The 16,835-nt window shown below is 34.1% G+C and overlaps 1 protein-coding gene across 1 annotated transcript in view; it reads right to left on the reverse strand.

Annotated features, from left to right (window-relative positions):
• The window catches only part of LRP1B (LDL receptor related protein 1B), a 1,883,216-nt gene that overhangs the window by 591,656 nt on the left and 1,274,725 nt on the right, over nt 1–16,835 (reverse strand). Inside the window, 2 exon segments of the mRNA XM_035726875.1 lie at nt 9,323–9,550; nt 10,879–11,010. Of these exon segments, the coding sequence (XP_035582768.1) occupies nt 9,323–9,550; nt 10,879–11,010 (360 nt within the window).

Genomic DNA, 16,835 nt, shown 5'->3' on the forward strand with positions numbered 1-16,835 from the left:
GGGTGGGGAGGGATGAAAACTGCCATATGTTTAGTGAAATTTTTCTTTCCTTGATAAAAACATTGAAATAATAAATTCTAACTCAACCCCTGTTTTCAAGGAAGTCAAAGACTTCTGAGCAAATTTCTCAAAGAGTTCAATTTTCTGTATTGAGGGACCCTTACCTCTTGAGCCAAAACAGATTAGATATTTTGAAAAGTCCTTCACTGCAATAATGTTTTCTGAAAAATGATAAATTGTAACTTTTAAATGATTTATCAGGATCACAAGACAGGAAAGTCTCTACATGCTAAGATAGACTTGTTTGTTAGCTAAAACCATAAAGGAAGGCAAATGAGAATACAGAGTCTGGTGCAGCCATAGAGACAAAAACCTGAGAAATCAAATCAAGTGATAATCTAGAGGTACATGGAATATTAGTTGCTTAGTGCAAGTGGGTTTGGTCTTTAAATGCACAAATACTAGGAGAGCTAAACAAAAACAATACCAGGTATATTAGAAGGGTATACATCATCACTGATAGGTGAATGGGAAAAAAAAAAAACTCCTTGCCTGCTTAAAAAGGAGAATAATTTAAAAATAGAAACAAAACTTATTTTCTCTGTTCTTTCTCTGGTACAGAAAACAAAACACAACAAAACGAAACCAAGCCCAAACCAAACACAAACAAACAAAAACTTTAAGCATAGGTCTATACTGAAGCAAGAAATTACTAGTTTATAAACAAGATAACCACTGGTTGGTAGGGGATAATGAAATTCAAGTGATTTCCAGTTTACAGTGACTCTCTTCCCTCTAGCAGAAGCAAATTCAAATCCTCTATGTAAGAAAAAATTCCTCAACCCAGGCCCTCACAATTTCCCTAGATTGAGTTCATTCTCATAGTAGATTAGAACAAAAAAATAAAACACAAAAAGAAATGAAACATAAGAGCAAGAGTTAAGAGAAAAATCAACAACAGATTTAAACCTCCAAAGCCTACATGTTTTTATGTTATTGTGCAAGATAAAGAAAAATGAGTGGAATATTTTAAAGGAAAGCATATGCTTTGAAATAATAAGCAAAGCCAGTAATTTATTTATTTATCTTTAAAGATTATTTATTTTAGAGAGAGAGAATGTGGGTGGGGGGAGGGGCAGAGGGAGAGAGAATCTCAAGCAGACTCCCTACTGAGTGTGGAGCCTGATAAAGGGCTTGATCCCATACCCATAAGATCATGACCCAAGCAGGAATCAAGAGTCAGGTGCCCAACCAACTGAGCCACCCAGGTGCTCTGTCAATAATTTATTATAAAATATACTCTTGAAAGACATAAGTGAGAACCAAAAATGACACTTAAATATTTTTTAAACAATATTTAAAAAGAAGCAATGTTTTAAATGGATTAACCAGCAGCTTAGACACAATTCAGCCAGTAAACTACAAGGCAAATTGTAGGAGTTAGCCAGGGCAACACAGAGAAGCAAAAAGGTTAAATGAGATGGAGAATGAGTAGTCTAGCAAATCCAGTCAAAATTTCCAAAGAGGAAATAGACTAGGTTAGAGAAAATAGTGAAAGATAATATTTGAGGGTTTTCTCCTCCCTTGGCTGATGCAAGACATGATCCCATAGGAGGCACAACAGACTCTTGGTGGCTAAATTAAAACATTGTCATGAAGACAAAGAAAGAACATTAAAAGCATCTAGTTAGATAAAGACAGAGATTCTTAATAGCTATAAAGAATGTAAAAGATGGTAGATTAATATCTGCAAAGGGTTGAGAGAAAATAACTCAACTTAAAATTTGTACTCAACAAAATTATCTTTATATCTTTATCTCAACAACAACAAAAATATTTTTCCTTAAAAACAGGCAAAGGGATGGAATAGACATTTCTCCAAAGCAGGTACAGAAACGGCCAACAAGAACATGAAAGGATGTTCAACATCACTAATCATAGGGGAAACACAAATCAATATCACAGTTAGAAACCACCTCACACCCATTAGGATGGCTACTGTAAAAACAAAAATAACAACTACCACCACCATAACAACAAAACCCAAAATATATGTATAAATTCTGACACTTGCTACAATATGGAGCAGACATATTGCTGTGTCAAATAAGCCCTTCACAAATAGACAAATACTGTGTGATTCCACTTCTAAGAGGCACCTAGAGCACTTAAATTCATAGACAAAGGAAGTAGAATGGTGGACACTTGGGGAGTAGAATGACCAGGAGTTGGTAATTGTTGTTCAATGGCTATAAAGTTTCAGTTACAGGATGAAGAGTTCTGGAGATTGGTTTACAGTGTGAATGTACTTAAAACTACTGAATTTTACACTTAAAAAGGGTCAAGATGATAAATTTTATGTGTATTTTACCATGATTAGAAAAAAATATCCAAAACAAAAGCTAAATAAATATATTTTCAGACAACATATCAGATTATCACTAACAGATTATCATTAAACTAAAGGAACATTAAAAGGCATAGGTCAGAGAAGAAAAATGATCACAGTAGAAAGGCCTTAGATGAAAGAGGAATGGGGTAAGCACATAAATTCGTTGGCATTTAGATAAATCTAAATGGAAAACACACACACACACACACACACATACACACACACACACACACACAATGGTTGTCAATTCTGTTTCTTTTTTTTTTTTTTTTTTAAAGATTTTATTTATTTATTTGAGAGAGAGAGAATGAGATATAGAGAGCACAAGAGGGAAGAGGGGCAGAGGGAGAAGCAGATTCCCTGCTGAGCAGGGAGTCCGATGTGGGACTCGATCCCGGGACTCCAGGATCATGACCTGAGCCGAAGGCAGTCGCTTAACCAACTGAGCCACCCAGGCGCCCATGTCAATTCTGTTTCTGAAATTTCTTTCTTTTTTCCCCCTAAGCAGTGGACCTGCTGACACCAGTGTCCTGGAGGTGGGCATAAAGGCTTTTGCCCAAAACTGGATATGCCTTCAAAGAAGGAAGGGATTCCAACTGTCACAATTTTCTGAGGGCAGAAATGTCTATATCTAATCAAAACTCACTTGAAGTGGGTTTCTGGGCAATTATGTATCTGTTTTTAGGGGCAAAGTAAAAAAAAATGAATTGGTAACATTTTTGCAAAGCTTTTTCAAGGGAACTTTGTAAATATTAAATATTCAATTTATTGCAACTATGCAAAACTGTATACACACACACACACATATTACTATATATAACACATGGTATACAAATTAACAAAACATCCATAAACACAATCCAGCCTAAGAAATAGAATATTACAAATACATTAGGAGCCTTCTCTATATACCCTAACTAATTTTATGCTTCAACTCTGAACAATTTAGTGTTTATTATTGTCTTGGTTTTGTCAGTTTTAACACATATATATGTATCCCAAACCTATGTTGTTGTTTTTTTCCTAGAGAATATGAAGCAGAATTGCAACTTTTTCACTAGTCATATCTCTTAATCTCCTAAACCTGTAACTACTGATATTTTACAGGAACAATTCACTGCTGATTTGGGGAAATGTCCAAAGTAAGGTTGTCTATTTTATTTTCATCTGGATCGATGTCTCCAACATCTTCCCAATGATTTGGTTAACTTCACCTCTCTCCCAGCCATCAGGTTTTTTTTGTTTTGTTTTGTTTTGTTTTTTCTACCATACCCTTGATGTCTGTCACCTTCTTATATCTCTCATTGTTCTAGCCTAATTTTTGCTCTAGGTTTTCTTAACCTTCTAGCTGTATCCTTATCTATAATTTCTTACTTTTCAGTCTTTCAGATTTCCACCTAATTTATCTTCAAAAGAGTTTGAATCACCTATAACCAGCTCTAAAAGTCTTTAGTGGTTACCCATTGTCTTTAGGAGAAAAAAAATACAAAAATACAAAAAAATGCTCCTCTTCCTGATGTAAAACCCTTTGTGCTCTGCTGTCACATTAACCTTATAATTTATTCTTCTTGAAGGTCTAGCTACTGCTCACTACTTGCTCTTCCCTTCATATAAAGTGTCCAGAGCTTTGTGACTACTGATAATCTCAACCTGGACTGATCTGTTACCATTTCCCCCCAAGGTCTAATTTGACTACTATTTCCTAAGTGGGCACTTTGGTGATCCCGTATAATAACTTAGTATTCCTTGTGCTAATTTTCTAAATTTTATTTTTTTTATTTTTTTAAAGATTTTATTTATTTGAGAGAGCGAGAGTGAGAGAGAGAGAGAGAGCACATGAGAGGGGGCAGGGTCAGAGGGAGAAGCAGACTCCCCGCTGAGCAGGGAGCCTGATGCGGGACTCGATCCCGGGACTCCAGGATCATGACCTGAGCCGAAGGCAGTTGCTTAACCAACTGAGCCACCCAGGCACCCTCCTTGTGCTAATTTTCTAAGTAGTTTACCCCCTTATTAAACTCTATATCTCATTTAACCTTACATTTTAGTTAGTTGTTTGTATCTCATTCTTTTATCAGATATGAAGCTGCCTGAGGTTATAGACTGGTCTTAGTTAAATACAGCCATCTCCCCACCCACCTAATGTTTCACATATAGAATCCACATTTAGAATTTCCCTATGGGGAAAAAATAAAAACATTCTATCCTTCTAACTAAAAGATAAAGAATAAACATAGGAAGTATGGCTCATTTAGCACTCACTGCTATAGATAACATTGTTCTCAAAGAAATGGCATTTATAGGTGTGGTTTTGCTTTTCTTTCCTTTTTTTTTTTTCCTTTTCTTTTCTCTTTTTTTAAATCACAGATGTAGACATTCTTCCACTGAAAGGTTTCCTGGGTGAAAATGAAAATTGAAAATCCTACTCAGAAATAGGCAAAACAACAGATGTTCCCTATCCAAACTTTCTACTTGAATTCAAGGCCTGGTTCCAAAATCTAGATCTCACTGTTATTACTGACCTGTTTTCATCTCCTTCATTCTCTCTGGACCAATTTTCACAATATTTTTTTTTCCCCTAAGCATTTTTATTACTGGGTACAATTAAATATGGTGTCTTGCAAAATAGAGGGAATGAATAAATCTTAATACTCACTGACAAAATAATTAGTGGCAGAAGTAGATAACAATTTCAAATAATAATGGAAATCTACTTTGAAATAGGTCCAGTTAGATTCAAAGTATCATTGAGAATTAAATTTTATATAGTAGCAATGTGATCAAAAGGTCTGCATTTAAAGAGGTTTATATTTTTGTAGTTAAAAAAGCATATGATTATATGATAATTCCCTACCATATAAATGAGTGTTCTTTATAAACTGATAACTTCTAATTTGTATTAATCTTCCTTTTGTTCATTTTAGCATCTGCTTAACTCAATAGTCTAGTTCTTTCAGATGGTAGATGACTCTAGAACTAAAAAAATACTTTGTTCAATCAATGGTACTTGCCCAAAGTTGAGTCCTTAATTTCCCGGAAGTGAACAATTCACTTTGCCCTAGAATAATCAGATACATCAGGATTTTTTTCCAATAAAAAGTGAATTTTTATTGACAGTAGCCTGGAACCTCATAAAGCTGCCAACATATCTCTAAAAGCATTTTCTTATATATCAGAATAACTAGTCAAACTATTGGCAGAGGGGTGGAATAACCCTATACTTCACCCAGGTGCTACTAGGTGAAATCAGTGGAGTATGCTGAGTGTATATTAAGTGAACATTGGAAATAAATTTTGTACAAGCCATGTGGTTATAATAAAGTTTCTGCTCTCTACTTGCCAAAGTTCCTTATTTGTAAAAGAAAGGGATGCTCAGGGGGAAAGACAGCATTCGCCTTAGAATCAATTCAAACTTGGAATGTAACAAAGCTCTGCTATTTCCTAGCATGGGAAACCTGAATTAAATGCCTTCTCATTTTTTAAAAACAGAAAGTAACATTTACTTCAAAGCACTGCCTGGGGAATAAATGATAGATAAAAGAAGAATAGAGACAAATGTGAAAACTCAACTATGCAACTCCCAGTTATATAAGGAACTTTAAGTTCTAGTAATGTCTTCTTTTTTTCTTACTATGTTAATTGCAAGTTAATTTCTTGCTATGTTAATTTAGAGTGTGAGGAGGACAATCTTTTATCTAGTAAGGTATAATGGTAAGGTATAAAAGGCAACTGAGCATAAAAGGACAACACCAAGCCACTGGGTATGAAGTCCCAAATTATTTCATTGTAGAGTAAATGAGGATGACAGGAGCTCTAAACATACAGTCCAGAGTGTGAATGTGTCTCCACTGTTTCCTCACTTTGTTTCTGAGACAGAGTTTTAGCTTTCACAAGCTTAAGCTTTCTCATCTGCAGAATAAAAGTATTTCTTAATAATAGGTTTGTAAAGATTACATGAGATTATGGTGCTTGCCACATTAACGACAGCTAATATTATTCATCACATCAGAAAAATAAACCTGAAAGCATCAATAATTGAAAAATATCTGGACCAAGCAGTGATTCAAGGATAAGTATTAATCACCACCAGGGAGTCAGGCTGCAGACCACTAGCAAGAACATTTGTTATGAATTGTTATAGTATTTTTTCTTAGAGTAAAATTACTTTTTTGTGTGTGAAAGAGGCAAATATACATATGATAATAAATATTTGTTAATTTATACAAAGAATGCATCTATAGTCATGTGTTAGTATTTATACTTACAATGAAGTTTGCTTTGTACAAGTAACTGTAACAAATAGCTCATGTAGGTAGTACAGAAATTAAGAACAGCTTAGTATTTTAGGATATGGAGAATGGCAAGGCAAGCAAACTGTTTCTAGACCCCTTCATGAAGGGTCAGTGTTTTTTTCAGAAAATGGTCTGCTTGGGGCAATGGACAAATGTAGAGCCTGATTTTTGAAACAGGTTTCACATTAGACTTAGGCTAAGGAAGGTAAGGAAAGAAAGAATATCTCAAGAAAAAGTCCAGTAGAAGAAGGACAGCGAAGTGAGAAGATACAGAGGCTAGCATGTAAGAAATAAGAGAAAGGTCAGACAGACATTCGCAGGGAATCTAAAAGATGAAAGGATAAAGTAAAGTACAATTACTGGCAGGATTTGAGATACTTTGATGAGCTCACAAGCCGAACTGTCAAAAGTTCATCTCAAGCTTTCTATTAATGGAAAGATAAATCAGTCCTTAACAAGGTTTCACCCTGTAAGAAAGGAAAATGCAACATCATTCAACTTGTAAGGTAGCCAGAAATGAAGGACTTATCTTTGACAATGCTTTTTCCTCAACCTTCATATCCAATTAATTAAGATCCTTTATATTTTCACTCTTATATTTCTATAATTCTCCCTCATTTTTCTATCTGTATTGTTTCCTTTCTAGTCCAGGTTTTTATCACACCTTACTAAAACTGCTATACCAGCCAACGACCTAGTCTCCCAGAGTCCCTGGCTCACCTAACCCCCATCTCAGACCTCTTCAATTCTCTACTAAACCTAAAAGCTAGAACCAATATTTTCCAAAGGCAAACCTAACCATATAGCTGCTTCCTCCTTGAAACACTTCCTTAGTTCTCATTATTTTCAGTACTAATATAAAAATCAACAACTTGTAAAGTCTAGATTCAGTTTCTATTTATTTTTTTTTTTAGCTCCATCAGTTTGTATAGTGTGTCCCTCTTGTTCTGTGTTTCATACTATTCAGCCAATACTGATTCTCCTTCAATTTCTTATCATATATAAAATAATCCAATATTTGTCAAAATGATTGAATAAATGATTATTGATCCTAATGAATATATGTGTTAATTGTTAGTTAGAAAATACCGTTGCTCAATTTTTGGTAATAATTATAAAGAGTCTGCTAAATGAAAATAAGTCTGTGATTTTCTCAAAGACAAATTCATCAAATAACTACTAGCTACCAATCTATATTTATAGACAGAAAGTTGTCCTCACATTTTTCTGAGGTATAACATCTCTTCATACAATTCACAAAGTCTTTTGGTAAGGATTTTACATTCATGATAAAGTGCTTCAACAATTTTCTGTTAGACTTTGATAAATTTCTTATGAGAAGATCACCTGACTGTCAGTCTTAGAAGGCACCTAATGTCCTTTAACTGATCTTTCAAGGTGTTTAATGACCATTACCTAGTCTAACAATGATTATCCAACCATTTTCCCCTCCGCTTTTAAAAAAAATCCTGTATAAAGAAAAAAAAAATCTTTGCATTAGCCTTTTTATAAAGGTTCTTCTCTTATGGCAAGTTTGAAATAAATATTTGAACAAGCTTAGAACCAATTCACTCCAGTTGCTTTACTAGTACTAAACTTAGATGAGTAAAGAGCTAGCATAAATAAAAGAGCACTTTAATGGTCAAATAGTCTCAGATCTACTAGTGATACTCAAGCCAGCTTTGTAAGTTTGATATATGGAAACTGTTGAAAATCTGTGAATTTAAAACCTGCACTTCTTATTGCTTTCATTAAGAGACTGATCATTCCTCATATAAGGTCTGATTTTAAATTTTTAGTATGAGAGTTTGATGAGAGTTCGATATATCTACATGGATTACTGATCACTCTTTCTTCTACCCTCTTCCAAATCACTCTCTCATGCTTATGGAGCATGAAATTGAACAGAAACTGTCTTGTTTGGTTTTGCAGTCATGGAAAAGAGAATGAAGATAAACTAATAATAACAATAACAACAACAATAACTGATCCAGAAATCACAATACACCAAGATTCAAACAAAGACTAGGAGAATTCAATGCTAAATATTTAGAGTTCAACAACTGCATTTGCATGTATGTCTAACTTCACTTCAACTATATTTTCTACTTTGGGGAAAGTTCCTTTTTTTAATGGTTAATTTAACAACATTTACCAATAACCTATGATTTAACCTGCCAGGTCAGGAGGTGGAGAAAAATAAGTTCCCTGTCATATTTGTGTGGTCTAGTTCTGTAGAAATTTGTGCAAAATGTCGATATGTCGATAATAAGCTTGAGTCAGAGAGGGACACCAGTCCTTCCCAATATCCTATATTTTCTGTATACAAATTACTATCTCCCCATCAGCAAAAAGGAGTCTTCAAATATGTTTGTTTAGAAATCTGTAAACTTCAAAGAGATCCCTTTTGAATTTTTTCTTCTTTTGAAACTAAATTTCTAGTTATCAGACTATCATGTGCAACATAAGTATAGCATTCTACAATTGTAAAGACATAGCATATTATTAAATCTCTGAATAATCAATTCTAACTTTCAATTAACAACATAGAATTGAATAATAAGAAAAGAATACAAAAGAGACTTCTCATTAATATAAATGGAATGACTTTTTTTTAAGTTGTAATGTGCAAAACTCTTACCTCTTGAAATAACAGTTTCCAATCCAGTTCCATTAATAAAAGCCCGTTTAATGGTTTGTGTTTTAATATCTGTCCAGTATAAACGTTCTTCAGATGCATCAAAGTCTATAACAGTGACATCATCAATATCAGGGACTGTAAAGGCCGTGATAAAGTTGAAATATGGATTATCAATATCCACTCCTCTGATTTCAGAACGTCTTGCATATAGAAGAAATTTTTTCATTTCTAGAAAAGAAATAGAAATGTGTTTTTCTCTTATAAGCTTGGCAATTTTGAAGCAATCTATAAATTCTAAAATTATAACTTGTTGATGATTTAATGGAATTTTAACAACAGAAAATCATAATCAAGATTTGATGGGCATAGGTGAGTTATCTATTATTTAAATTAAAATACTTAAGAAACAAATGTAAAACAAGTTAGAATTCTTAAGTCATTATTTTTCTTTAGTTAGAAATACCAAGAAATTCTCAGTGATTTGATCTTAGAATTTTAAACAAATGCTAAAACACATGAATTCTGCAAATGTCAAACAACCATATTTGTTCTTTGTACCCAATTGTAACAAAATTAAATGATTTTTGAAGGCATCTAAGAACATTTTTTATACTCTGAATAAATTTAAACATGGATTTAAAAATCATGTTCATGTTTTCCTTATCAAAATTGGGGTTCAAATAATGTTAAAGCATGCTTTATTACACATTTTTTTAAATCTGTAGTAAGTAACATTGTGAGGCATTGCATCATTTTTACTTTCCATAGTCAGTTTTTTGAATTGAGTTTGTAAAATAGGAGGTTAAATAGAAACAGAAGTCACAGATATTCTATTATTTCATTGCTCTCTTTGGAATTATTGTTGTTGTGATATGTTAAGATTATATATAATTAATTAAACCAACATGTGCCTACATTCCTGAGTTAAGATTTTGTGAGTACATTCTTTTCTGCCCTTAAAAGTAATTGCTCTGCAAATAACAAAAATTACTCAAAATTAAAATAAATCAAAACAGCAAATAACCCACAGCCTGATTTCATTCACAAATTTCATTATCATTTTTTTCTAGTTTAAATGTGCTGTTTAAATATTTTTAAGAAATATATCAAAATTATATATTTTACTTCATTTTCCCCCCCTTCGAGTTGATAATCTCCTATAAAATGATGTGAGAGTAACTTTAGAAGAGCAGGAAGAGATTAAAGCTGTTAAGTACTTCTTTGTTACATGGGTTACCTACATCATCACTTTCTGAAAATGCACTTTCACTTACAAATCTCCCTGTTCTGTAGAGATAAATTCTGCTAACATACCAAATAAGAAAGTGGCAAGAAAAAAATGAATAAGGTAAAAAATAGTAAAGTGCAGCATATCACACACTTAAAGAATTTGTCAGTCTTTCCAAAAGTAGATGAATCATCAATAGAGTCTGGAAATAGCACTACCTCAAATGTTTTTAAGGAATTAAAAATTCTGCTTTACTTTGAGGAAAAAACACTAATACAATTTGAGAGAATTCAGTTTGAATTTTAGATAAGAACTTCAAGAAATTTACCATAGCAGGTCTTCTTGTCTGAGGAAAGCTTCATCAAGTGGGGGCATGCACAAGCAGCACTCCTATTATGATTGATTAGACACATGTGAGAGCAGGGGCCTTTGCCGTCATTAGCTGCACAGGGATTGGGAGCTGTAATTACACAGTGAAATATTAACAGTGAAAAAGAAAAAAATATATCAGGGAACCTCTGAGGTTGACAAGGGTTATTCACTTAATGATTCAAAGTGAAGTTCCCTATATGGCACCTATTACTGAGATAAATAATATGACAATAATAGATAATCATATACAGCAATTACATTAATAAAAACATTTTCCTCCTTAAAGTAACAACTAAGTTAACTCCCTCAATTTTCTCTAAGTCTAAATATATGCATCCTATTTCCTTAGAAGCAAAGACTTTTTCTGAGAAAAAAAACAGGAATAATTATTAAATTTAGTTTATAATAAGCTCAACTAAATCATAATCCAGGAATTGAGTGTATCAATGGATATTGTTACTTTCCTAACCTACCATATAGACTCTCTTTTTGCCTAAGCACACCACTCTTAGTGATTCCCTAGGAAACTGTGTTGTTACATACATATCCTTCCTTCAGGTCATATGATCTTTATCAAATCAGAAGCCTAAGTGAAGAAATGTTTAATATCCTTCATTATTAAGACAGCTACTTTTTCATTTCTTTTTTCTCTACTAACTGGCTAAAGTTTCCTCTACTTACACAGACTTGCTAAACTATATTGTATAAGTAAGTTATATCCAAACTTAGAATGGAATATTAAATTTTGCAGCTCAATATCATTCTCTTATTCTTTTGTGTTTCGTATTCTGTCATTATGCCTTTTAGATAAGGTTTTAATCTCAGTTGATCAATTCTCTTAAATCTTATTTTTATAGAACCTATCTGGTAGAATAAAGATACTAAATTAAAAGCAGAAAAGTATTACAACTTCTGATCCCACCAGCAATATTTTAGTTTTCAACCTATTTTATCTTCCTAACAAGTGGACCTATTGTTCAGAGTAGTTAATGAAGTCTTGTAGAGTTTTAAAGCACAAAGAGTAAAAATCAATGGGTTATAATAAAATTGTAGAGGATATGAGAAATTAATGGTACTTGATACTCAATGTGGTTTTTGCTAGTATTTAGCATCCTCCCGGCCAAGGTAATAAAAATAATCCATATCTTTGCATTTGCTTAAAAATAAATAAATCAATCAAAGGAAATGAAAGACTCAGAAATTTTCTAAGAAAATCAATTAAGGAGAGATTTTAAGATGGTGGCATAAAAGGATCCTGAACTCACCTCCTTTCATGAACATAACAAATCTACAACCATATATATATATAGAACAATTCCCTATGAAAAGGACCCTAAAGCTGGCTAAACAGCACCTCCATAGCAGAGGTATGGCCACATTGAGACAGGTAGGAGAGGCAGAGACATGGTTTCAAAGGAAATCCTCCTTAACCCTCACTGCTAGCTCCAGTCAGAGCACTCTGACCACACACACCACAGCCACAGCCTGCCTAGCTCTAGCTGGCCAGCCAAGCATCCCACCCTCATGCACCATAGCCACTGCCTGTCCCACCAAAGTTGGCAGGGATGTACAGCCCTCACAGGGGACACTTCTTGAGCATCTAGCTCTCTTGGCTAGGGACAATTACATTTCTGGACCTCATGGGTCTGAAACATTTGGAAAAACAGAACTTGGCAGGCTACAACCCTCAGGGCACTGCCTAAACAGTAGACTGAAACACTCCCCCCAGTATTTGCGTGAAAATGCCTATTTTCTAGTTCTGGAGCTTAAGCCTGAGGACATCCAGGGGTCAGAGATGCCCCCGGGAACTAAGTAAAGAATCACCATATTAGTGCCCTCATTTGTCTTTGCTGATATTTCCCAGAAAAGGGATTGTACATATGTCTAAAGCCATAATTTTTAAAACTGTTATCCAGATCTCTCAAGTTTGAAAGTCAGCATGGTTTATGATTATGAACCCATAAGACTCTATTTATACACCCTAAAAGCTGTTGCCTGAAGATCTGGCTTACAATTAGATTAAAACTATGCACTGTCTAAAATCCCTCCCTTTGGAACACTGATACATTTTGGCATGCCTGCAATAGCTGGGACCTATGAAGAATAAATTAGGCTACTTAGACAATCACAAAGGTCTGAGAAACAAACACAAGCTAAAAAAGTTCAAAAGATAAGGTTTATCTGATACCCAAGTCCACTGCTTTAAGACTGAGGAGGTAGCTATTTCACCTAATGCGTAAAAACAAAAACAGAGAGCCAAGCAAAATGAAGAGACAGAGGAATAGGTTCCAGATGAAAGAACAAGACAAAGCCTCAGAAGAAGACCTTAACAATGCAGAGGTAAGTAATCTATCAGATAAGAGTTCAAAGTCATGTTCATAAAGATGTTCATCGAACTCTGGAGAAGAAGGGATGAACACAGTGAGAACTTCAGCAAAGGGACAGAAACTATAAGAAAGTACCAAAAAGAAGTCAAAAGACTTACAATACAATATATTACAATAGCTGAAATGAAAAACACAATAGAGGGGTTCAACAGCAAACTAGACTAAGTAAAAGAATGGATCAGCAATGTGGAAGACAGGCAGTGGAAATCATCTAATCAGTGGAGCAAAAAGAAGAAAAGAACAAAATAATAATAATAAAAGTGAAAGTAGCTTAAGGAACCTGTTGGACAATATCAAACAGAAAAACATATGCATTATAGGGGTCCCAGATGGAGAAAAAAGAGACAAGGGTGGTAGATAATTTATTTAAAGAAATAATGACTGATCAAGACAGTATGGTACCAACACAAAAACAGACACACAGATCAATGGAACAGAATAGAAAACCCAGAAATGGACCCACAACTGTTTGGTCAACCAATCTTTGACAAAGCAGGAAAGAATATCCAGTGGGAAAAAGACAGTCTTTTCAACAAATGGTGTTGGGAAAACTGGACAGCAAAATGCAAAAAAATGAAACTGGACCACTTTCTTATACCATACACAAAAATAAATGTAAAATGGATGAAAGACCTAAATATGAGAATGGGAAACCATCAAAATTCTAGAGGAGAACACAGGGAGTAACTTCTTTGGCATCAACCATAGCAACTCCTTATGATGTCTCCAGAGGCAAGGGAAATAAAAGCAAAAATAAACCATCGGACTTCATTAAAATTAAAAGCTTCTGCACAGTGAAGAGAACAATCAACCAAACTAAAAAGCAAACTTCTGAATGGGAGAAGATATTTGTAAATGATATATCTTGCAAAGGTGAGTATCCAAAAAATCTAAAGAATTTATAAAACTCAACATCCAAAAGAACAAATAATCCAGTTAAAAAATGGGCAGAAGACATGAACAGACATTTTTCCAAAGAAGACAGACAGATGGCTAACAGACACATGAAAAGATCCTCAACATCACTGATCATCAGGGAAACACAAATCAAAACTACAGATATCACCTCACACCTGTCAGAATGGCTAAAATCAATAATACAAGAAACAGCAGGTGTTGGCAAGGATGTGGAGAAAGGGGAACACTCTTACACTACTGGTGAGAATGCAAACTGTTGCAGACACTCTGGAAAACAGTATGCAGCTTTCTCAAAAAGTTAAAAATAGAACTACTCTGCAATCCAGCAATTGCACTACTAGGTATTTACACAAAGGATACAATAATATTGATTTGAAGAGATACATGCACCCTGATGTTTTAGCAGCATTATCAACAATAGCCAAATTATGGAAAGAGCCCAAATGCTCATTGACTGATGAATGGATAAAGAAGATGTAGCATATACATACAATGGAATATAACTCAGCCATAAAAAGAGTGAAATCTTGCCATTTGCAAAAGAAGTCAGTCCAGACAAAGACAAATACCATATGATTTCACTCATATTTGGAATTGAAGAAAGGAAACAGATGAATATGGAGGCAAAAATGGAGGTAAACCAGAAAACAGACTCTCAACTATAGAGAATAAACTGAGGGTTACTGGGCAGTGGGATGGGTGAGGTATTAAGGAGGGCACTTGTGATGATCACTGGCTATTGTATGTAAGCAATGGATAGCTAGATTTTATACCTGAAATTAATATATACTTATGTTAAATAACTGGAATTTAAATAAAAACTTAAAAAAATAAAGAATGGGGGCACTTGGGTGGCTCAGTCATTAAGGGGCTGCCTTTGGCTCAGGTCATGATCCCAGGGTCCTGGGATCGAGCCCCGCATCAGGCCCCCTGCTCAGCGGGAAGCCTGCTTCACCCTCTCGCACTCCTCCTGCTTGTGTTCCCTCTCTCACTGTGTTTCTCTCTGTCAAATAAATAAATAAAATCTTAAAAAAAATAAAGAATGGTTGAAAACTTCCATAATCTAAGAAAAAATTACAGATTAGGCATCCTGTTCCAGGAAGCAGAGACAGTTCCACATAAAATAAATACAAAGGGATCCAAACCAAGATACATTATAATTAAAATGTCAATAGTTAAAGATGAATAGAGAATATTAATAGCAACAAGAGAAAAACAAATTCTTACATACAAGGGAACCTTAAGGCTATCAGCAAATTCATCAGCAGAAAGTATATAGACCACATGGGAGTGGGATGACATGTTCAGAGTGCTGAAAGGAAAAAAACAAAACAAAACAAAACAAAACAAAATTTCCATTCAAAAATACTTTACCTGGCAAGGTTATTATTTGGAATTGAAAGAGAAATAGAGTTTTCCAGATAAGCAAAATGCAAAGGAATTCATTACCACTAAGTGGCCTTAAAACAATGTCAAAGATGGGGCGCCTGGGTGGCTCAGTCATTAAGGGTCTGCCTTCGGCTCAGGTTATGATCTAAGGGTTCTGGGATTGAGCCCTGCATTGGGCTCCCTGCTCCGTGGGAAGCCTGCTTCTCCCTCTCCCACTCCCCCTGCTTGTGTTCCCTCTCTCATTGTGCCTCTCTGTCAAATAAATAAGTAAAATCTTTAAAAAAAAAAGTCAAAGAGATTTCTTTAAGCCAAAAAGAAAAGGGAATAACAAGCACCAAGCAAACATATGAAAGTAAAAATCTTATTAGTAAATGTAAATATATAGTAAAGGTAATGGATTAACCATTTATAAAGCTAATATGAAGGCTAAAAGACAAAAATACTAAAATTAATCATAGCTATAATAATTAGTTAAGGGATACACAAAATAAAAAGATGTAAAATGTGACATCAAGAATAGAACACACGGTAAAGGAGGGTAATAAAGACGTAGTCTTTAGAATGTGTTCAGACTTAAGATGCTATCAACAAAATAGACTGTATATGTGCGTGTGTGTATATCTATCTGTCTATCTATCTAACTTTCTATATGGTGTTATATGTGGACTTCATGGTAACTACAAATAAACAATCTATAGTAGATACACAAAAGACAATAAGAAAGGAATCTAAACATAACACTAGAGAAAATCACCAAACCACAAGGGAAGAGAGCAAAAAAGAAAAAAAATAACAGAGGCAAACTACAAAAAAGTCCAGAAAACAATCAACAAAATGTCGATAAGTACATACCTAGCAATAATTCTTTAAATGTAAATGGAGTAACTCTCTAATCAAAAGACACAGAGTGGCTGAATATGAAAAAACAAAATAAAACAAAACAAACAAAAAAACCCCAAGATGCATGCATATATTGCCTGCAAGAGACTCATTTCTGATCTAAGGACACACACAGACTAAAAGTGAAGGGATAAAAAAAGATATTCTATGCAGATGGAAAGTAAAAAAACAAAAACAAATTCTGGTGTAGTTTATGCCTACATCAGACAAAATAAACTTCAAAACAAACTATACGAAAGACAAGGGCATTACATAATGGTCAATCCAACAAGAAGATATAACATTTGTAAGTATTTATGTAGGTATTTATACACCCAAT

Source organism: Zalophus californianus, chromosome 3 (assembly GCF_009762305.2).
Source record: "Zalophus californianus isolate mZalCal1 chromosome 3, mZalCal1.pri.v2, whole genome shotgun sequence".
NCBI classification, from domain to species: domain Eukaryota; kingdom Metazoa; phylum Chordata; class Mammalia; order Carnivora; family Otariidae; genus Zalophus; species Zalophus californianus.